This window comes from Stylophora pistillata, chromosome 10, assembly GCF_964205215.1.
Source record: "Stylophora pistillata chromosome 10, jaStyPist1.2, whole genome shotgun sequence".
Taxonomy (NCBI): Eukaryota; Metazoa; Cnidaria; class Anthozoa; order Scleractinia; family Pocilloporidae; genus Stylophora; species Stylophora pistillata.
This window is the reverse complement of record NC_142528.1, coordinates 30370668-30392542: the sequence shown is the minus strand read 5'-3', so window position 1 is coordinate 30392542 and position 21875 is coordinate 30370668. Positions and strand designations below refer to the sequence as shown.

Genomic DNA, 21875 nt, shown 5'->3' with positions numbered 1-21875 from the left:
CGCTGCAAACATTGCAACCCATTCCTTTTCAGGTCAGCGGATTCGTTTTCTGTAAAGCCTTCCGTAAAAATAGTTTTCTTCTTTCAGAATGTTTAATCTGCTCTTTTAGCCTATTAAAATCACAGATATGGCAGAAAATGGGGTTAAAAGAGAGGTAAGTAAATGATCTTACTGAAAACGTCGAATGATTTGTATTTTTTCTCGTCACCGATCAGACAGTTTACTTGTTTTTCGTTGATGCCATCCTTATATTGTTTGTTCTTTGGCTAATCAATAACCTCACAGCAAAGTTTACCGAAAATTTTGGTCATTTGTTGTTCAGGGAATTAATTGATATCTTCAATTTCCATAGTTAAATTTCTATTCTTTTGGTTTTCATCGACATCTCGTCCCTTCAGAAAAAAAAAACTAACGTACTCCGATGTATGTGTTGTGGTTGTGCATTATTACCGGTTCAAATATATTTCAGACCAGTTTTGAGTTGTATTTTTCTTGGTTTGATGGATTAAGTAATGAGCGAAGAACAAAGGAAATAACACTTTAAACTGGTTTAAGTTAATAATAATAATAACACCTTTATTTAGACACGATCATGTTTAAAGCTGAACAGCTTGTGGGGTCGTGTGTAAATCTAAATAAACTCTAAATGAAATAAATACAAATGATGATGGTTTTTGAGGAGAGGAGAAAAACCTCTCGGAACAGAGTAGAGAACCAACAAACTCAATCCACTTATGACGCCGGGTCCGGGAATCGAACCCGGGACACATTGGTGGAAGGCGAGCGCTCTCACCACTACGACAACCCTGCTCCCCTGAGGTATTCTGATCTTTAATTTATTTTAATCAAAAACATGTGATCATGGATGAGTAACACTTCAATTGGCTGCTCGATATTATGTATATGTGGTTATTCCAGCTGGGGATGGGTAGTCAATGAGAAAATATTTTGGAAAACTATTCAATTAACTCTTTAACTCCCATGAGTGATCAAGAAAGAATTTCTCTTTAAAATATCAATTTAACATCAAGTAGACAATTCAATTATGGGATTATTAGTTGATTCAATACAAAATTCTCTTGTTTACAGAATGCTGCTTCAAGCTCTTCATCTTCGAACTCTCAGTCACCTACTTCTCCAACGACTCCAGCCGTTAAGAAAAAAAAACCTGAAGATTTCAAGTTTGGAAAGGTTCTTGGTGAAGGGTCATTTTCAACTGTAAGTTTATCAAAAACCTTTGTGAAAGTTTTGAGCTTCTTCCCTCTGCTTGAAAAATCACAGTTACATTTAAGTTGGGAGGAATCTTGAATGGTGCAAATGTGATATTTTTGGCACAAATAGAAAGCAAGCTTCTAGTGCATAACTTCACAAACAACAGTGACATGTAGGATAAATATAGCAATTTTCAGTTTCGAATTTTGTTCTTTTCGTGATCAGTTTTTTTAAAAAGCAAATACCACTCTTTTGTTATTTAAAACTTGAAATTTCACTTTTTTATTCCAGTAGACCTCTTTAACTTGTATGATTTGTTGTGACAGGTATATGTTGTGCGAGAAATAAGTACAGGAAAAGAATATGCCAGTAAGTTTTATTATTCCTTGAAATTTTTGTGTTCTTTGAAGCCTGGTTTTCACTAGCAGTGCAAATGCAAGCACAATCACAAGTGTAACAGCTCTGATTCATAGTGAAAACAGCCTAGATACAAGCAAAAGGATCAGCATTTTCTCTTTATCTTTTATCTGAACCTGTCCTTGTATCAAGGTCATTTTGACAGTGGAGTAAGAACTGTAGTTATGCTTGCTGTTTGGCTTGTATTTGTCCTTGTATCACTACTGAAAACCAGGCTTCAATTTGCTGTGATGACAAATTTTGTTTTTCCTCTTGTCTTTTCCAAAGTGTACCATGATTTATAGTTTGAATTTACATTCTGAAAATTTTTCCTCTCAGTGAAAGTTCTGGAGAAAAGGCACATGATACGAGAAAAAAAAGTGCAATATGTGTCAAGAGAGAAAGAGGTGCTGAGTAGACTTAACCATCCATTCTTTGTTAGACTATATTTTACATTTCAAGATAAAGAGAAACTTTGTATCCTTTTCATTCAAGACTGCTGAACATAGATATAACTTACAACTTAACATAGAGTGTTAGATTTAATTAATACAAAAATTTCCTTGGAAAGTAGCAGAAGTTTCTTTTCCACAGTTGACATTTTGGGATCCATGCCAGTATCTGAACAAATGGACACCCACTCCTCCCCTAACACAACCACAGTCAACTGATAACAACTCAGGGTCAATGTTGGATTAGGAGAGGGGTGGGTGTGCAGTTTTGCAGATACTTGCATTGATCCACATTTTGTATAGCTCTTGGCCATCTTTTTTCGATCTAAACTCATGTTGGAAGGTGTTATCTACGTTCAATGGCACATTGCAGGCTACAATGTGGATGTTCAAGGCTCTATAGCATAATAAAGCCATGCTAAGACAGCTCATAAATCACTTGCCTTCTGCTATGATTTAGGAGCTTCCCAAGTGGCTTTATCACATCATAGAGCCTGAAAAAATTGTGCTCTATTGCTTTTAAGACATAACTAGGTATATGCGGGCTTGATAACCTGATAAAACATCTGTTTGGAAACAGAATTGACCAATTATGTTATGCATACTGTGTTTATGTTCCAATTGTAATAAGTACTTTTTGATAAATTGGAAGCAAAAATCCACATGATTATTGTTGGTGAATATATTTGAAGTTAAAAATCCTATGTCATTTTCCTTAGCTTTGGCCTCCACAGATTTTGGTCTAAGCTATGCCAAGAAAGGAGAGCTGTTACCTTATATTATAAAGGTAATTACATTTATTTACCAACATTTACTACATGTACTTCTTGCTCCTTGGGAATAATTTATGTTTACAAGGCAAGGAAATCTGTGATTATAAGGACTCTTTGGACCAAGAGACAGGGCTTGATGGTAATTATTATTTTCAATTTTCTTTGCAGCATTTAGACCTTTTATCACTTATATCCAGAAATGCACACGATAACAAAAATGGCAGATTTGATGAAATTTTGTGAAACCAAGTGAATCTTCATATGGATGTGACGATTTTGATGAATTTAAGACAAATTTGTCAATTGAAAGTGTAATCAGCTTGTTGGACTTGACAATTTTGATGAAATTTCGTCACATCTGCCATTTTCGTAACTGCTTGCATTTCTCGACTTTTTATTCAGTGAAGTCCATTCAACATGATTCTTGATAATAGACTTTGTCTTTGTCACCAACATGTTACCCGTGATGGACAAGCATTCCACCAAAATCATATTTATGTGTAACCTTGAAGAGGTTTTCTTCCCTTGGATGATTTTGTTTTTACTGTGCTATAGTATTATGAATACTGATTCTTTATTATAATTCAATGGTATCATGATTATAAATATTATTTAATACTGAATGGATAAAACAAATTTTCTGCAGCTGGGCTCCTTTGACCTCACATGTACAAGATTTTATTCTGCTGAAGTTGTATCAGCCTTGGAACATCTTCATGGATTAGGAATTATTCACAGGTACTATCTTTATAGCTGCTAACAGAGAAAATTAAATATCAAATTATCAAGTTATTAAAATGTGAAAAACCTTTCTTCTGGTTTAAAGGGTCAATAGGAGTTTTCTTTTAGCTCTACAGCTCTGTAGATTATATTCACTGAAAATGTGATTATAATATTTGTCTTGGTGTATGGTAACTAGGGAATTAAAACCAGAAAATATTCTTTTGGACACAGACATGCACATAAAGATCACTGAATATCAAATTATCAAGTTATTAAAATATAGAAAACCTTTCTTCTGGTTGAAAGAGTCAAAAGGAGTTTTCTTTCAGCTGTACAGCTCTGTAGATTATATTCACTGAAAATGTGATTATAAACAATTATTCGATGAGGTTTTTGTGATATCCCGAATAGTCAAGGTCGAGGTAAGTATCAGCTGAAGCCGAAGGCTGAGGCTGATAACACTAACCGAGACCTTGATTATTCTGGATATCACAAAAACCGAATCTAATAATTGTTTTATTATACATTGTTTTAAAGAAAATAACGCAAAAACGCATTATCGCAGCAAACACAGTTTATTTTCAAACACAGTTTATTTCCAAACACTTAAAAATTAATGTACAACTGCAGCTGTGTGGTAAACAAATTTTTGCTTGCATGGGCTAATTCCTTTTTGTTGTGTGGCTCCTGGATTTTTTTCTCTTTAAGGTACTTGTAGAACAGTTCCTTCGCCACTTTTGTCGATCTTTTAGCATTTTCCAAATCTTTATCTTCAAGTTATTTCTCAATTTCTCACTGGGTCGATGAAGTGAATCGAGAAGCCATTCTTACTTCGCTGTTCGTGAAGTTGACATTGCTCCACCGGAAATGATGCATTGCATGCACAACCTACAGATTATTCACTAATATGTAGGTACAGATTAGTGAATAATCTGTAGGTTGCCCTATTTCCCAGAATTAGCTGTGGGCATTTAGCCAATGAGAAGACAGATGGTGACTACAATGTATAATTAATTTGTCTTCTTTTATGGTAACTAGGGACTTAAAACCAGAAAATATTCTTTTGGATGCAGACATGCACATAAAGATCACTGACTTTGGTACAGCTAAGATTGTGACTGATGGTGAAGTCAATGAGAAAGGTAGTAACTTTTGTTTATTTCTCTGGCCACACAGCAACCTTTTTTTATGTTAAGTTCCTGCTTCTATGACATGAAGTTACAATTATGTTTTTTACTATAACAGCAGGGACATGTTACACATGTGCAATTGTTAATGTTCAAAGAGTGTATACAAAGAAAATACAAGTGGCTAGTTGGATATCCCATGGTATGTAATGTTACAGATGAAGTAAAGTGGCAAACATGATTAATGCCATGAATGCGCTAACTTCATCTGGGGTGGCTGTGAACTGGCTTCTTATTTTTTATGGTCTTGGCAACAGTTTGAAGCTCTTTTAAATTGTGTATCAACTTAAAGAAATAGCATAGAATGCTTTTCCAATAAGTTTGTTAAAAGCGGCAGAAACCAAATTTCAGCAGGAATAAGATGGCAAGGCTAAGATGTACATGTATGGTTATACTGTCATACATGGAAAATGCAACAGCCATCTTGTGATTGGATTAGTTGTGATATTTTCTTATACATACCGAGCTGGTGAAAACCTCTGAGAAAATGAAAACAAAAGTCATTGTGATTATTGTATCCCTTCCATTGAAACAACTTGATTACTGCTTGTTCACTTGGGGTAACACCAGGAAGTTCTGTGAAACCTTTTGAATGAATCCCCTGCAGGGATAAACAAAACAGTTATTAAAATTGAATTGTTGCACAGGGAGAAATTCATTTGTTGGAACTGCACAATATGTTTCACCTGAGCTTTTAACAGACAAAAGAGCAGCTAAAAGGTGAGAAAAACAAACCTTTTGCAATAGAATGACTATTAGGCAAATGATATGATCATAATTTAACAAAATCTTTGACACTACTACCACATCAATGATAGTTTTATTAATTTTCTTTCAAAATAGTGACAATTCTCATTTCTGTTATGAACAAACAGTCAAACAGACAAGCAGTAGGTTTTAAATACAAGTTCAGAAAAGAAAAGTGTTGTAGTGTTATACAAAATCTTTAAATTCTTATAACTTAGCACTACATTAAAAACTAATTAGTGCTAAGTCAGCCTGAAAATTGAATTGAAAACATGTCTACTGTAACATTCATTTGAGTGCACTGAGTGAAATTAATTTTTTATTCTTGCAGCTCTGACCTTTGGGCTTTGGGTTGTATTATTTATCAACTTCTATCTGGACTGCCACCATTCAGAGCTGTGTAATTATTTTATTTGGCTGTACATAAGTAACTATATGCCTTCCAACTCCAGAAGTGTCTGGCAAATAGTATGAAGAGTTTAATGTATTAAATGGTTGGCCTTTTCATCATCATCATCATCATCATCATCATCATCTTTATATGCCTTATTTTAACAATAAAAAATATTTAATTACAGCGATAACAGTTAGAAGGCGAGGAGGCCCAAGAAGCCACCAGGCTTATGGGAGAGCCACCTCACTTACAATAATAAATTAAGTAAAGAAAAAGTGCTGCGAATGTGCGGCATGGCCAATTCAGTGATTATTTAAGTAAAAACTCTTGCAATTTCGTTTTAAAGCTGAGAAAGATTGATGAACGAGTAACTGAAATAGGGAGAGAGTTCCAAATTTTAGGACCTTGGTAGAGAATTGTAAATTGCTTGACATTTGTACGGCACAAATGCGTTCGATAATTACTGGCTGTTCTGGTACCATAGTTGCAAATTTGGCTACCTTAATACCTTATGAGAGTTTCAAGCTCTCTGACTTGAGAGCTGACCTAATCTTTTTCCATATTCAGTAATATTATTACAAAAAGATGCCTTTTCTAGGGCATAGCGAAGGGCGACCCGCAACCTGTGACCCATGACCCATGAACCCCACCTGCCCTATGTGAGATTTTTCTTTTGAAATCAACAACATACAAGCCTGGTGATTCAGGCTTTCCAAAGAGTACCATTTCATAGAATGGGTGCTGAAGTTCTGTGATACCTCCTTTGTAAAATCTTAGTTAAGCTCCTCTCTTCTCAAGTGTAGCATCCCCTTAAATTCCATGGGAGGGATGTGGGAATCTCCCCTTCTCTTTGTTTACATCTGTAATGCTGATACTGCTTCTTATTTTTTCTCCTCTGTAGAAATGAGTATCAGATATTTAAAAAGATTATCGCCCTTGAATATGAATTTCCAAGTGGTTTCCCTGAAGTTCCAAAGGGTCTTGTCCAGAGTTTATTGGTGAGTATGATTTTCATTACTTATTTGATGGATATCTGATAGTTCACTGATACCTCACAAAAGATTTCGGGTTCTGCTCCCACAGGGCATCATTTTGACTCGTAGGTCTGATTTTTGACAGTACTGTCCAATTTTGCACACTAGTATCTGACTTTGGACAGCGGTGTCAGATTTTAGACTCTAGTGTCTGATTTTCAACACTAGTGCTCAACTTTAGATAGCAGAGTTTAAAGTCAGACCCAAGTGTTGAAATTCAGACAGTAGTGTCTAACAAGGGACACAGGTGTCCAACATTTCTGTTACAATACCTACAGGAAACACCAAGGAGCATGGAACAGTGAATCCGAGGGGGCGGATCCAGGATTTTTTTGAGGAGGGGGGTGCACCACTAAAGAATGGTGTAACTGACTGGTGACTGGATGTAAACAAATTGTAATAGCAGAATACTACTTGTATTAGAAAGCTGCAGGTCATATCAGGGGGGGGGGGTGCACACCCCCTGCACCCTCCCCCTAGATCCGCCCCTGAATCCCCAGGAAAACCTGGCAAAATGCTGGAGATCACCTTAGCACTTTTTAACCTTCTAACACCCAGAAGTGATTAACATGTAACTTCTCCCCATAATATCCATACATGATCCAGTAAACAGGTCATGAGAATACTCAAAGTTATCAGGTAGAAGTTGTTACCTTGATTGAACACCAAATTCTCGTAACTAATTTAGAGGGGAGAATTAACAATCAGATCTTGGGAGTTAAAGGGTTAAAAGCAGTTTTTTTTAGGACATTATGCTTGTTGCACAAAAACGGCTCAGAATTTTTATCTGAGTTACCCTGTAATCCAAACCCTTTAACCTTTTATTAATGCGAGATACTGGATAAAGTGTACCTCATTCAACATTATCAAGGATCAAGGTGGTGTTTAGGACACCAGTGATCAGGTGATACTTGAATGTACATGTTGACAGAAGTCGCCATTACCTGGGTTTTGGCTGGATCAATTACAATTCTTCTTTTACATTGTTAATGACGATAGTATTCTTAAAACTATTTCATTGGAAAAATAGTTCAAGGTTCTGGATTGACCTTAGGTATTGGATCCAAAATTGAGGCTTGGCTGTGATGAGCAAGGAGGATTTCCTTCGTTGAAAAGTCACGAGTTTTATGAAGGTAAGAAAGAGCTTCGCTACCTATTAATTTGATCCCTTATGATTCCCAGGATCGCTCTCTCTTCCAAGATGTAAATTCCAAATCTCCTTACTGTCTGTCACATATTTCTTATAACGATTTTAGCTCTGAGAATGTGTTTTCTTTTAGGAATCGATTGGGAGAATTTGCCAAATGAGACACCTCCAGATCTATTACCCTATCTGCCGTCCACAAGCACAAACGAGGAAGGTCTTCGTAGCAAATTCAAGGTTAGAAGGCAACAGCGTTCAGAGTTAAAAATAGGCAGTCTAAGGCTGCATGTGGCTACTGATGTAGCACAGTTTTTATAGCTTTGAAAAGAACTAGAGGTTGTATATTGTAGTGTTGCAGAAGATTTTTATGTACATGCAACACTAATGGCCGACTTTGGATTTTGAATAATCTCCGTTTTTTTATTTTAGACACCAGTGGCCGATTTTTTATTTTAGAAACTAGTGGCCGATTTTGGAGTTGTTTTTCGTCTACCATAGTGCTCCGAAACAAACAACAAGTAGCACCGGGAAAATCGAGTCAAAGTGGGTTGAGATCGGAACTCTATTGTTACCATCACTCCCTTACTTATTTCGACGACATGATGTGGCTTTGCTTCCTATAAGAGTCAGTAGCCACAAAGATATGCATTTGTTAATTTGTGTAACCCTCTGGAATAACTTGTCGTATGGCTACCTGTTGTTATGTTTTATTTTGTGGATTTCCTTGCGTTTGAAACTTCTTGTTTCGATTTTCTCTGTTGTTCGAAGAAAGTCTTATTGAAGTACTTTTTTAACTCTTCCTGTTTAACAAGCGGGATCACTAATGTCAGAAAGGATTTTGATTGTTTTTTGCTTTCTTTTCGATACTAGCTGAGTCTTCATGACAGTGACAGTGACGAATTTGATGACCAGCTATTGGCAAGGTTTGGCCTGTCCGATGAAGCTCCACAGCCAGGTGGCCCTACGAACATTCTCAATCTTACGGAAAGCGAGAGAGAGGAGAAATTAGTGAAGCAGGAGAGAGAATCGCCATGGTGAGAGTTCCATTATGAGACTTAGTAGTCCTTAGCCCATTTGGTGAATTCTTCCCCCCTCCCCCCCACTGGTAATTGGTGTTTTATGTGGTTTCACTCCAAAAGGATAACAATGCCTGAACTTGTAATTCCCGATTTCAGGATATCATTTCTTTGGACTGTTTACCTTACACTTCCTATGATTTTAGCTCTGAGGACTGGTTTTTTCATCAAACAATAACCGTTCAGTGATATTTTTCCTTTTTCTCATTACCTCGCTGCTTAAAAGTGTGTCGATATTTTTAGGAGAAATTCTTATTTGGTCATTCCTGGGACTGTGGAAGTTTAACAATGCAGCGGGTGCCGAAGTTCAAACGTGCTGATTTGAAACACATTAAATTGTCAAAGAGTGTATCGACGAAGGTATTTTGGAGCTCAAAGCTTTCTTATAATAAATGATCGAGCTAAATATCTGGGTCGTGCACGAGCATTTGAAGCTGATACCTTCCGGTTTCCCGATCGGCTGCTGTACCATTTGAGGTACACAGGACTTGCAGGCTGGGAAGTTCAGTATTATTCATATTTTTTAATCTCTTGTAGGCATCAGTTTGTTGGAAATAATCTCATTATCAAGATTGGTGTCGTTGACAAAAGAAAGGTAAGCTCGCGGGACAGTTTTTTTTTTTATTTCAGTCATTTGACCCAAATAAACTTTGCGACTCCTTTGTATGACAACGTGTTGGTTATTTATTTTAAAAGGTTTCAGTTGAGCTTTGAAAGTCATCTGGGATGGCATTGAGTTTTGTTGCTTTTCTTTTGTCTGTACTGGTCCAGAACACTCGCAAACAAACGCAAAGAGAGAAATCCGAGCAAATGGAGGCCACCTGCTCCGAGGCCTTCCTGTCGATTACGATATGCAATTTGGGCAAAATCGTTGTTCATTAGATTTAACGTAGCGCCCAACTTCTGAGTGTTTTGTCCCCTCTCGTCGCCTTTTTTTCATTTCTTCGGCTTAGACATCTTCACTTCTTTTATCATTAACATTACTTTTTTCCTTTTATCAGGGTCTCTTCCCTCGCAAAAGAACACTGATTCTTACAGAGGGTCCACGGCTGTATTATGTCGATGCCCAGGCAATGGTTCTGAAAGGGGAAATTCCATGGTAAATAGTCAAAGTTTTAGGATAGTTGGCTTAGTTTAGTGTATTTTCTGCACGATTCTCGCCGTAAAGAGCACTATTTAAGCAATAGTGAAAATCAGACCTGAAAAAATTCAGGCCTGTACGGGATTCGAACCACTGACCTCTGCGATACTAGTGCAGCGCTCTACCAATTGAGCTGACAAGCCAACTGGGAGCAGGTCATCATATTAGTCCGACCCGTATAAACCCGTAAGATGATGAATCAAACACAACGAATAAAATCGTTAGTTTAGTGTATCAAAAAAGATGAGCAGAGAGTAAGTAGAATTACTTTTGAGATCTGGGAGTGAAAGGGTGAAGAGTAATTCATAGGAAACGACGAAAAGTGATCAAGAGTCGATAATTTATTGATTTTTCTTCGAATGTCTCACGCACAGAGGATCGTAAGAACGAGGTCACTGAACAAGTCAGTTTTGCTTATTAAGGAGGGAAGCTTTACATCCGGCCTCATTGAGTAGGGTCGGTGGGGTAACCTATCTAGTGTTGGTATTAGAAATGATCTTTATTGAGGATACCAACGTCACCAGAAGTGGTTTACGAAGGGTCCTCTCTCTACAAGAAGTCTCATATTGAGACTGGTAAAGAGCCACAACTGAAACAGTCTGATTTTAATTGAAAGAAATGCGTGTATCGTTTGTAGGACAAAGGATCTCAGACCAGAAGCTAAGAACTTCAACGTTTTCTTCGTTCATACGGTGAGCCATTCTTCCTTTTGCACTAAATTAGCCAGTTCCCGAACTGGAATCTCTGAAGTCTCTAGAGCTCTTTTCATCAGGGCGTGTTAACATTACAACCTCGCGATCTTTTTTTTTTTTTTTTTATGATTCAGAGTGAGAGTAGACAGTGGGGGGAGGGGGCGAGGAGAGGCGATTTCCACTCCCCCACCTCCTCCGCTTTCCTTCCTTTTGATCGCCTCTCACCTTCTTGGTAGAACTTTCTTTCTCTCTCCAGCCATCCGCTGCTGTCTAAATCAAAGATGGTAGCTGTAATTTCTCGAAGAGAATACTTAGTACTTGCTGGGCAAAATTACGCCTGCTCTGCGGGCTAGAATCTCTTTCAAGACTAACGAACGTAAACAATTCATTTTCAGCCAAAACGTATTTATTACTTGGAGGATCACACGGGATACGCCATGGATTGGGTAAAAAAGATCGAAGACGTCCATCGCGTTTACTTCGGAGATACAACACAACTCTGAGTTAGTACATTATGAAAGACGAACAATCTGAACTCCTTTTCAGAGCGGTTTTCCAGTGACTATCGAATCATATTAAAAACTATCTTTAAGTAGTTGTTTGAGCCAATCAGAATGCAAGATTTTTTTTTTTTTTGGTTTCCTCGTTATGTTTCTCACGTGACTCAAGTTTTCGCCCTTGGCACCATGCAGTTACTCTACTTTCCCGCTACCTTGCCTCTTGATTACCGACTCGTTTTGTGACTGCTTTAGCCTAAAATCGATTCCACCCGCTGTTCGTTGAATGAGCCCACGCTCCTCCGAGATTGAGAAATCGTCAGAAATTGAACTTAGTTTTTAAAGTTTCAGAGATGCCTATTAGAAAACCACTTTGTTAAACTCCTACTGACATTTACTACAGGTCGATTTAGAAAGACTTGTTGACATTGTAAAGAAGTCTCATGGTCTGATTATCGACTATTCTCCAAACGCTTGTAAAATAATAAACACTATTAACTGCCGTATTGTGCCTTCACCAGAAAAGTGGTTCATATTAATGATGTTATCATTTCACTGAAGTTTATTTCGTTCTCCTGTTGAAGTGATTTCCTCAACAGCCTTATTTGAATATGTACTCTAAGGTACAGTACTCTTACGTGACAACCATCGCGTGACTATCTGAATAACGGCTGTGCGGGAATCTACTACTTGAGTAAATACTTATCTGTATACAATTAAGATTACCTAGGTTAATTCATTTATTGATTTTGATCCATGTGTTCTCTGCATACATAAATCAGCGCTACTATGGAGAATATTGAAGATTGTAAAACTACAAAAAATAAATTAAGTCTTGAATAGGTAATAAACGATTTGAAACTATGGAATTCATGTTGACGGTGTATTATTTTGAGTTTTAATTTCTTTATCTTCGTGGCTGATAAATCTATCCTGCTAGAGAAAGCCACAGACAAACCACGCTGTAAAGAAAAATATCCGTTTCACGGTCTCTGCAAATGTGTCCGAAGTCAGAGAAAACCATCCGAAAGCCGACGGACGACACGGAAGTGTCTCTGAAAAAGTCTCGTATTGGACTCTGGAGCGTCCGCAATTGGACGGAAGAAGTCGAGAACGGACAGAAGAGTAAAAAATCGGACGATAGCGTTCAAAATCGTACGAAAGTGTCCAAAATCAAATGATAGCGTCCCAAATTTGACTGGCGTGTTCGAAAACGTACGAAAGTGTTTGAAGTCGTATGAGAGTGAACGAAAGCGGGTGATGGAGTCAGGAATTGGAAGTGTATGAATTCGGACAGAAGTGCCCGAAAACAGACGGATGTCAGCCAACATGTTTCGAATGATTTTCTTTCAAATGAGTTTTCCCTTGTTGCATTTAAATTATTTACAGCAACAGCTTTCCTCGAACTGGAAGGTTAACGGAAGATTACCCACATGACATCCATTCACCCAGCCCAATCTTCTCATTCGCCTTTTGACCTCCCACTTTCTCCTCCCCACTTAGTACTATTTTGGCAGAAAGTGAACATGGCGATTTGTAACAGATGGTGAGACAGCTGATCGTGTAAAGTCCCACAAAACAGAGATAAAGGCGATAACAATACACAATGCCACAAACACTGAGAAAGCGGTGGTTCTAAAAGGTAATTTTCACCAACTGACGTCAAATGGAGGCGGTTTTGTTTGATGCGAGAACTGAAACACAAGGCGATTTAGCGGCGAAGAGAATTTCTCCTTCAAAGGGCATATTGAAAATTGAGTCCTTATGTAACGCGCAAAATTACAGTTTGCGTTATTTGGCGAGGCAATTAACTCGTGTTGGGGGAACAGAACAGCTGTTTGAGGGAGTTTGTTTAATGTAATCGTGAAAGTTAATGGTTCACAGTGTAGCGTTCATAATTTGAGTGTGGTTGGACAATTTATGCTGACTCAAGGCTTGTGATAAACAGTCGGTATTGTATTACAGTTGATGAAACTTTGATTTACTCATAATCAGCATTTTCACAACTGCACGAAACAAGAGAGCTTGCCTTGCTGTACCAAAGGCCTGAGTGAATCTTAAATTTCTTTTTGCTGGCAGCCGATCGCCACTTGAGAGGCTAATTTGGATTACTACATTTGAAACAATTTCATCCACCAAAATGGCCACAAGATCGACTGATTCCAGACCTTTAATGGAGATGGACCCATCGACGAGCGAGGAAATCGAAGGAGATGCAATTACAGAGGGAAACTTATCGACTGGTGACGCAAGATCTCTCTTTGAGGACAGCAAAGAGCCACCGGAATCTGCAGAAAAACAACCACTCTCTTTGAAACGACGGATCGCCTTGGTAGGCGCATTGTTGCTGTGTGTGTTTACTATATTTGCATTTGCTTTTCTTCTTCCTTGTCATAAACCAAAATGCCAGAAGCTTCCAGTGTGTCCTGGTAAGGGGCACCTGACAGCAGGGAACTGGACTCACCAATTTGGTGGTATTATTCCAATAGTGACTTCCCTGTTAGATGTGACAGGAGATGGTAGGCCAGACGTTATAGTTGAATTTGACATTGAGGCATTGGAGTCAACAGACTCTTCATTCTTGAGCCAACTTTGCCAGAACAAAGATTGTCGTGGCAGTGGTATTTTGGCTCTGCATGGATCATGTGGTAATAGTCTATGGGTTTTCAGTCGCAATTCCTCCTTGGGGCTTTTGGCCTGTGAAAAGAGTACTGAGGGCATTGATGTAAAAAACAACCAACATTGTGTGTTCATTGAAGAGAAAACAAATATTGTGCTTTTCAACTCGAAAAATGGAACCACCAAGTGGAAATCATCACTTGGTGGTAAAGTTAGTTCATTTAAGTTTGTCAATGATGTTGATGGTGATGGCCAAAAAGACATTGTTTTGATTAATAAACTTTCTATTGGTGGCAGTGAAGGTTATATCAATTTGGTATCTGGCAGATTAGGGAAAGTTCTTGGCAACTCTATACCTTTATCTGGAGGTCATGATAGTAACAGTATCCTTGCTACTCACAGTCTCCCAAGTAAACAACAGTTTGTTATCGTTTGTACGTTATCTCATGAGAAGAACACAACATCTCTTTGGGCAATGTCAGTCCATGATTTATTTGAGAAAGTAACACAGCCAACAAAATCAATTCCAGGCGAAGCGTGGGGAAAACATATACCAAACCCACACACCGGTTTTATCAGTATCTTAAATGATGCTGTTATCTTAATCCAACCGTTGCTAACAGATCTGGATGGTGATGGGGTGAAAGATATTGTTTTTGTAACTAAGGAGAATGACACCTCTCTTTTGGCCATGAATGGCACTGATTTGGCCATTGTGTGGAAAATGGTAGTACCTTCCGATGCAGTTATTCACAAGTTAGTGTTTCAATTTTTTAACTCAACTGTTGCTTAAAATGAATATAGCCTGATATAAATGTTTTTGAAAAAAGAAAATTTTGATATGAATGGAAAGGGGCCATTGTGTTGTGTTTTTGGGGTCTTGCCTGAAAGTAACAAAATTACCCTCACTGATGTTGTTTCTAGAAACTCAGATTCTGCTCTAAATTACTTCTCCTCGCACTTGCAAGCTGACTACAGCTGCAGTAGTCATCACAAATCCTTGTTTAGAATTCTGTGGCCAACAAAGTAAGTGTAGCAAGTGAGGTGGTTCACTGTTGTTGTCCTCTTTAGGTAACATTCTCCTTCAGCAGTTTGTTAGGTAGTATGTATTTCAACTCCTTGTTCAAAGGACTGTAAGAATAAAGCATCCTCCCCCAAGATTTCAACTCAATGACCCTTTCCAGTGTTTGAAGTTGAATATTTCAAACTAAAGCTTAGTATACCTATTGTTTGATTATCACACCAGAAATGTTTGATCCAAGTTTCTTGTTCTTCTTTATGTCAGGCTGTTTTCAACTCCGTACTCCGTTAAAGAAAATTTGACAGACATTGGATTGTTTGTTGCTCATACAAACAGTTCCTCCTCATTGCTAGTAATCGATGGTCGCACTGGGGGTATAAGTTGGTCTTTTCATAGCAGGACTGGTCTTGCTGTGGCACCAGTTCCTGTGCCAGGACTTAGTGGCGCTCAACATGCTTTTGTGATATGGCTGCCAAAGCTGGAGGCTGTGACACTGATTTCTAAGTCTAGAAAATCCAGAGACATTTCACATCAAGTAAATGGTTGGGTTCCTGGTGATGTCAGTCAAATGATGAATGATGAATATGCAAGACCACAACCAAGAAAGTTGTTTTCAGTTAGTTCAGATTTAGTTAAGAAAAACAAAAAAGATAGGTTTTCTTCCAAATCAGCTCTTTTATCTGCAGCAGAGATTGATAATGAAGACTTTGCTAATTACAATAAATTTGATAGCAAAGATGAATTCGAAAAAGTAAGAAGTGATGACCTGGTCTTAAAGGAATTTGAACTTTATCTTTTAAAAGACAGTTTAGAAAAAATTGAAGATACCAGTTTCACTGAAAAAGAGCCTTTCAGCTCAACGAGGGAAGAAAAAAGAGCTGACACAAAATGGCTTGGAATAAGGAAAGAGAAGTCTTCTATTATACATAAGGGAGGTTTCCACCAGCATGCAATTCCATTTACGAAGGAGCAGAGGCATAAAGAAGGTGTCGGTGGAGAGGAGAACATTGAATTCAAGGCAGATCCACATGTGCAGAATGATCTGGAGGAGCAACTGAGTGGTCTGACAAATCATAGGAAAAAGCAGACTGTATTGGAGAATCATCGAGCAAGGGCACCCCTTGCATCAGCATCAAAAGACTCCTCATCCCTGCAACCCAGACAGGAATTTCTTAAGGAATTCCCTGGGAGGCAGACAAGGATAGAAAACCAAGACAACGAAGTCAACATTTTGCCAGGGAAATCCACTGTCACCCAGCAATTTCACTCTGAATATCACAGAAAAGAGTATCCAAAGTTGGAAACAGTTAAAAAGCCATCCTATCATAAGCGATCAGTGACTTCTTTACCCAAGTGTGCCAAGAGTTTTGGTGACGTTGCAGATGCTTACGTGGCTGTTCTTTTGGTGAAGAGTGTTGATGGAAGGCAGCTGTTAGCTGACATAACAGAGGAAGATCCTCTACATTTGGGTAAGTGGTGGGCCAGAGGTCTGGGGAAGAGGGGCATGGAGTGGAGGGTTTCTCCCTTTTGTTAAAATTACATTTATTGGAAGTTCTAACACCCTGTACATGGCCATACAGCCTTGTTTTGAGTTATTTTACTTCTACAGGCTTCTAACCTCCCCTCCTTGTCCCACCCCCTCCTCCCCTCTCCTTCCTTTGGACCATCTATAAAAATCAAAGATGGCAGCTATGATTTTCACCCAGAAAATACTGAGTGTTGCTCTTTAAAATTACACCTGCCCTGTAGGTTTAGAATATTACTAAATGATGGAACAGAAAAACAAAAGTTGTCATTTTCTTATTTACTTAAAAAAAAGGGTATGAGCAAATAATGCAGATTGATGAATACACAAGGTTGATGTCTACAATATTGTTATCGGCGAACCTTATGCATGACTACACTTGTCTGATGATGTCAATTCTGGGCTCTGCCTGTTCTATTTCAGGTCCTGAGGACTACAAAAGCTTGTTTAAGACCAGGGAAGGTGACAAGCAAGCGAAATCTTGTTTACGATTGGTTCCCCATATTGTTTCACAGCCTGTGATTAGAGATTCTTATGAAGGCTTGGATCTAGTATATACAGTCAACTTTGTTTCCAAGGATCACTCGTTGCACGTGACAGAAATAAGAAAAATGCCAATGGAGGCAGTCTTTGAACTCCTTGAAGGTATCTCGAAAGATACCAGACAGCAGCAGACAAAAAGAGGGATTGATTCTTTCAGGTTTCCAAGTGTTTGGAAATAATTTACTCCCAAATTGAAGAGTTTTGCTCAAAATAGATTGCAGGATATGTTAATTAATGATGGTGTGATAATTAGATTGTAATCATAAATATGTTTTTCATGATAGCAATGGAGACTGCTTTGCACATTGGAATTATTATTTTGATATTACTCATTAAAATCTGGAATAGAATGAATTGTGATATTTATTATAAGTTACAAGTCATTAAATTATTTATCCCATGACGACAGGGAGAAGTAGGGAATTTCTGTACAACTGATATATATGCTATAGAATTTAGGTTTAAATTAATTCAAACAAGTTTAACCTGTATTTTTCATCATCTACAATTATGATGATGTACTGTATATGGAATAAAAGGAGTATATATATAAAGGAAACCAGACCCTTTCTTAGTTGTTCAATACCCTCTCTTAGTTAAGTTGTGCTCAACTTTAGGAGTCCTTCATGTTATTACACTAAATCTCCCACCAAATTATTTGTAAGACCTTACACTCTGAAAGGACTTCTGGCTGGTCCTCTGTGAAAACACCCACTCCAGAAAATATGGGAAGTGGACATTCCACAAGTAGACTCTTCTTGTCCACTATTTCCAGGTGGAATTGGAATTTAAAATGTTGGTTTTAGTGGAGGAAAGCAAACCAGAGGACCAGGAGATAAACCCTGTGAGCAAGGACAAGAACCAACCACAAACTCAGCACATGTGCAGAGATGTAGATAATAGCCGGAAGCCGGGAAAATTACCCAGCTGTGAAAGCGATTTTTCCGGCTGTAAAGCACCACTTCTTTCTCCAAAATGTTTTTAAATGTTGTCAGAAGATTGAACTGAAAGGATTGTAAACACTCCATTTTGTGCAATGATTGCATCATCACATCGGGTAGAGCTGAATAATGAAATGCTACGTCAGAGGGTACGCGGTCAACAATGCGGGCTCTAAAGTCCTTGGTCTAAAATTGAGCGAAATTAGTGGAAAATAGTAAGGGCTGCCTTTTAAAACCTAGGAACTCTGTTTTTGCAGAAGGGACTTTCCTATTTCCAGAGGTTTTAAGGAGAAAATTAATTTTTGAAAATTTTTAGGGGGTGTACCAAGTTTTTGAAGGTTGTTCTGTAAAAGAAAAGCGGCAACGAAAACGACGCCTCAAAGCAACAGAATAGGATATCAACCATGTTTCTGCGGCGAAACCTAACGTATGCGTATACGTTATTCAGCTCTGTCATCATCGCATCATCCATTTTTGCAGGCTCGATGGCCAGCGGTATTTGTACTTCATGTATGCGAAATAATGAATAAAAACACCCAAACACCCAAGCTCAAATACCCACCTATCATTACTAGATTCCCGCCTGTTAAAAACTTTAGCTACATCCCAGCACGTGACACCAGTTATAGGAATCAAACCTGGGCCACAGCACTGGAAGGCAAGTATTCTCACCACTGTACCATTCTCACTCACCTAAAGGGTTTTTAATTAATAAATGTAGTGCAGAAGAGCAATGTAAATTAACAAAAGAAAATTCTCCACTTTTGAATAAAAACTATTCAAGGTTTTTGAAATTTGGAAAAAGATTTGTGAGTGGTAGCCAGAGAAATCTCTCCCCAGTTTTCCAAAGTATCAAAACACACAAAGTACTGGAAATAATTATGGCAAGAGAAATACATGAGTGACTAACACTGTGTGGTGGAAGACTGAACCCAGTCTTGATGGTTAAAATACTGAATTCTTGATGATAAGTTCTGCATTCAAGACTTGGTTAGGGTGACTGTTGGGGTCTGTATGGTGTCCCTTTGCAAGACTCTCCACTCTTAGAGAGTGCTTGTCTTCACCCAGGGGGATGAACAGGTTAATGATCTGATTGTGACATGAATAGCACTTAAAATGTAAATTCAACTTTATTTGAACTGGTAAAAAGAAATAAACCACAATGCAAACAGATTTCAAGGAAGACTAAAAGATATTTTTGAAAGTAACCCACCTCATTACATCTTATTTTTTGGTTTCTTTTTATAATAAATTGTTCATTGAGATTGATATATCCTTTAGCCTGCCATACAACCCCTATCACTGGAGGTCTGAATGATTTTCATGGCATTTATGCACAATGATATTTTTCATTAAAAGGTCTCCCCACGCATTTTTTACACCACAATTTTCATGAATCTCTGCCCCTTTCTTGTTGTTTTCATTGATTTTTCTTTTGATTTGAGTGTTTTGGAAATTATCTGTGATAAAAATTTGCCAAGCAGTCTGCACCTTGAGCAAGGCTTGGTAGTTCAATTTGGTATTGTGACACATACAGTGTGCATGCATGGGGCCTATTATAAAAATTAATGTACCAGGCACCCAACATGTTTTCAACAATCCATGCACAGAGAAAAGGAAGCCTTGATGCATCTGGGTTCCAGTAATCCTTTCACTTACAAGATCTCAAGAGAAATTCTTCTTACTGTCTGCTAGATGGTTCTTAAGATGTTAGTTCCGAAAATGTGGTGTTGGATTGACTTGTAATCCCCTAATTGATATTTTCCTTTCTTCTTGTCCCTTGTCTGATTGGTATTTTATTGATATTATAAGGAGAAATTCTGTCTTGATCACTTTTGGGAGTTGAAAGGGTCAAGAGGTAACAGCCTTGTTGTAATCTTGCATCTTCAAAACTGTGCTTAACACAAATAAATTTATAATCACTGTGTAATACACCCAGAGAATTTCTGCCTTGACAGGGGCACGAATCACATTTTTCTCTACTTTGAGACCTGCTCCAAAAAAAAAAAAAAAGACCAGTGTCTGGTACTTAAAGGTGATATGCATGCAGTGTGATCTTCCCTCTTTGAATGATGTTGGCATGGCAATGTCACAATTTATACATTGTTTGAACACCATCATAAATAAATGTCAATTACCCACTGCCCCATTAGGTCACATGGTCAATATTGACCTCTTCAAAACTGACTCCAACCCCGAACATTTCATACCTCATCATGATCTTTTCTAAAACACTTTACACCATATGAATACTATCACCATAAAAGTACCACACTGTATTAACCACAATACCAGTTATAAAGCTTCCAGCCACAGTAAACCAAGGCACAACCTGCCACCACATTGTGAAGTCTTTTGCGGTACTTGTCATCTTTTCTTACCAGTACAATAGGAGATGATGATGTTAGGCTACTAAGCGGTAGCTTTGCCAACTTTCTAGTGTCATATTCAACTTGATACTGGCAGCAAGGATCGAACTGCCATGATACACCATACAGTGCAGCACAGAAAACACTTACTCCACCAAATACATAACAGGTGGGCTCTTTGACAATTCTGGGAAGCACCCAAGGACTAATGAAACAACCAAGTCCACAAATAACAGCTGTTTTGTGTAAACAATTCCCAACTTGGATCCAGCGAGCTGTTTCTTCGCCAATCATTGTTGGTTCAATAACAATCATGCCACACTGTGATTCCAGGGCTCTCTCCAAATCTGCCTCAAACTGTTCACGTGCATCCTCAGAATCATAGATTTCATGTATGATGACACACCCTCCTTCAACCATATCGTCACTACATGTGAGAAGATAAGAACGAATTTTACCACAGGTGTCTGATTTAATATTAAAATAAAAATTTGTTAGTCCTTTCAGAAATTAATTTTTGGACAGGCTTATTCTTAACTAACTTACTTTCTCGTAACCTTCAAGTTGAACAAATTGGGAATTTTACTAGGCTCTAGAGTTACCCAAGCTACCCAAACAGATTTGTTGATTATCAAGGCTACTTTCTATTTATTGTATTGTTTCATTTATGTGCTATATCTCCTTAAAGAAAAATGTAAGTTTCTCTGTTTACACCTGCTTTTGCTCATAATGACCACAGGCATGATAGGTAGTGAAAAAGTCCATAAGCTATCATTAACAGCTATTAGAAAACATTAAGTTATGTCTGTTTTGTATGAAGCTTATTACATTTTAGTGAAACTTTGAATGTTTAGATATCAGATACTTCTGTGAAATATCTGGTATTTACATTACGCTAGATATCGTTCTACATACTTGATATTAAATTGTGCCGAACGAACTTAATATTAAATTCTGTTGATTACAGGTCAAAGTACACACGAAACACATACATGTACAGCTTCGAGAATTTTGCAATAATAAAGGAAAATATGGGAGGAATTTGTAGAAAAATTTACATGGAATAAAGAGAGGGATCTTTCGTATTACCTACAGATGTTCACCAACATCGATACTGAAATTAAATTTGTAACGTTGGCAGCTACAAATTACAAAATGACTTAATTAATTACCTCGATAGACGATCAGTTTAAATATTGCAAATGGACGTTCACAAGATTGACTCTAACTTTGCTAGCTGCCTAAGTTGAGACTTCACTTGCATTTGTAAGAGAGCTAACTCTCAGAGAATCTAAGAGCACACGCGAAAGAGAATATGATCAGGTTTCAAGACAACAGCCAGATATATTACCTCATTCCGTCCGCCATATTGGTGTGAAACTGGGACAT

General features: G+C 37.9%; 3 protein-coding genes across 4 annotated transcripts; 2 read left to right on the top strand and 1 right to left on the bottom strand.

Annotated features, from left to right (window-relative positions):
• Positions 1-12: 12 nt before the first annotated feature.
• LOC111325453 (3-phosphoinositide-dependent protein kinase 1) lies at positions 13-12337 on the top strand. Its single transcript, XM_022929262.2, has 17 exons — positions 13-154; positions 1090-1218; positions 1539-1581; positions 1948-2085; positions 2795-2847; positions 3480-3571; positions 4595-4698; positions 5391-5463; positions 5822-5890; positions 6786-6882; positions 7973-8051; positions 8199-8299; positions 8933-9096; positions 9676-9733; positions 10140-10237; positions 10917-10971; positions 11367-12337. Exons 1-17 carry the CDS (start codon positions 128-130, stop codon positions 11472-11474), a joined length of 1488 nt encoding a protein of 495 aa, XP_022784997.1. The 5' UTR covers positions 13-127; the 3' UTR covers positions 11475-12337.
• A 629-nt stretch (positions 12338-12966) lies between these two features.
• On the top strand, positions 12967-17735 carry LOC111325454 (uncharacterized). The gene is made up of 4 exons (XM_088735868.1): positions 12967-13110; positions 13548-14843; positions 15373-16577; positions 17057-17735. The coding sequence occupies exons 2-4, from the start codon at positions 13609-13611 to the stop codon at positions 17353-17355; spliced, it is 2739 nt and encodes a 912-aa protein (XP_088591994.1). The 5' UTR covers positions 12967-13110; positions 13548-13608; the 3' UTR covers positions 17356-17735.
• A 1493-nt stretch (positions 17736-19228) lies between these two features.
• On the bottom strand, positions 19229-21872 carry LOC111325444 (transmembrane protein 11, mitochondrial). Of its 2 annotated transcripts, none has more exons than XM_022929252.2 (2): positions 21838-21872; positions 19229-20913 (listed from the first exon to the last, which is right to left on the bottom strand). In XM_022929252.2, the coding sequence occupies exons 1-2, from the start codon at positions 21852-21854 to the stop codon at positions 20397-20399; spliced, it is 534 nt and encodes a 177-aa protein (XP_022784987.1). In that variant the 5' UTR covers positions 21855-21872; the 3' UTR covers positions 19229-20396. The 2 variants fall into 2 exon arrangements, with proteins under 2 accessions (XP_022784987.1, XP_022784988.1); XM_022929253.2 differs by lacking the exon at positions 21838-21872 and adding an exon at positions 21659-21816.
• Between the last annotated feature and the right edge of the window lie 3 nt (positions 21873-21875).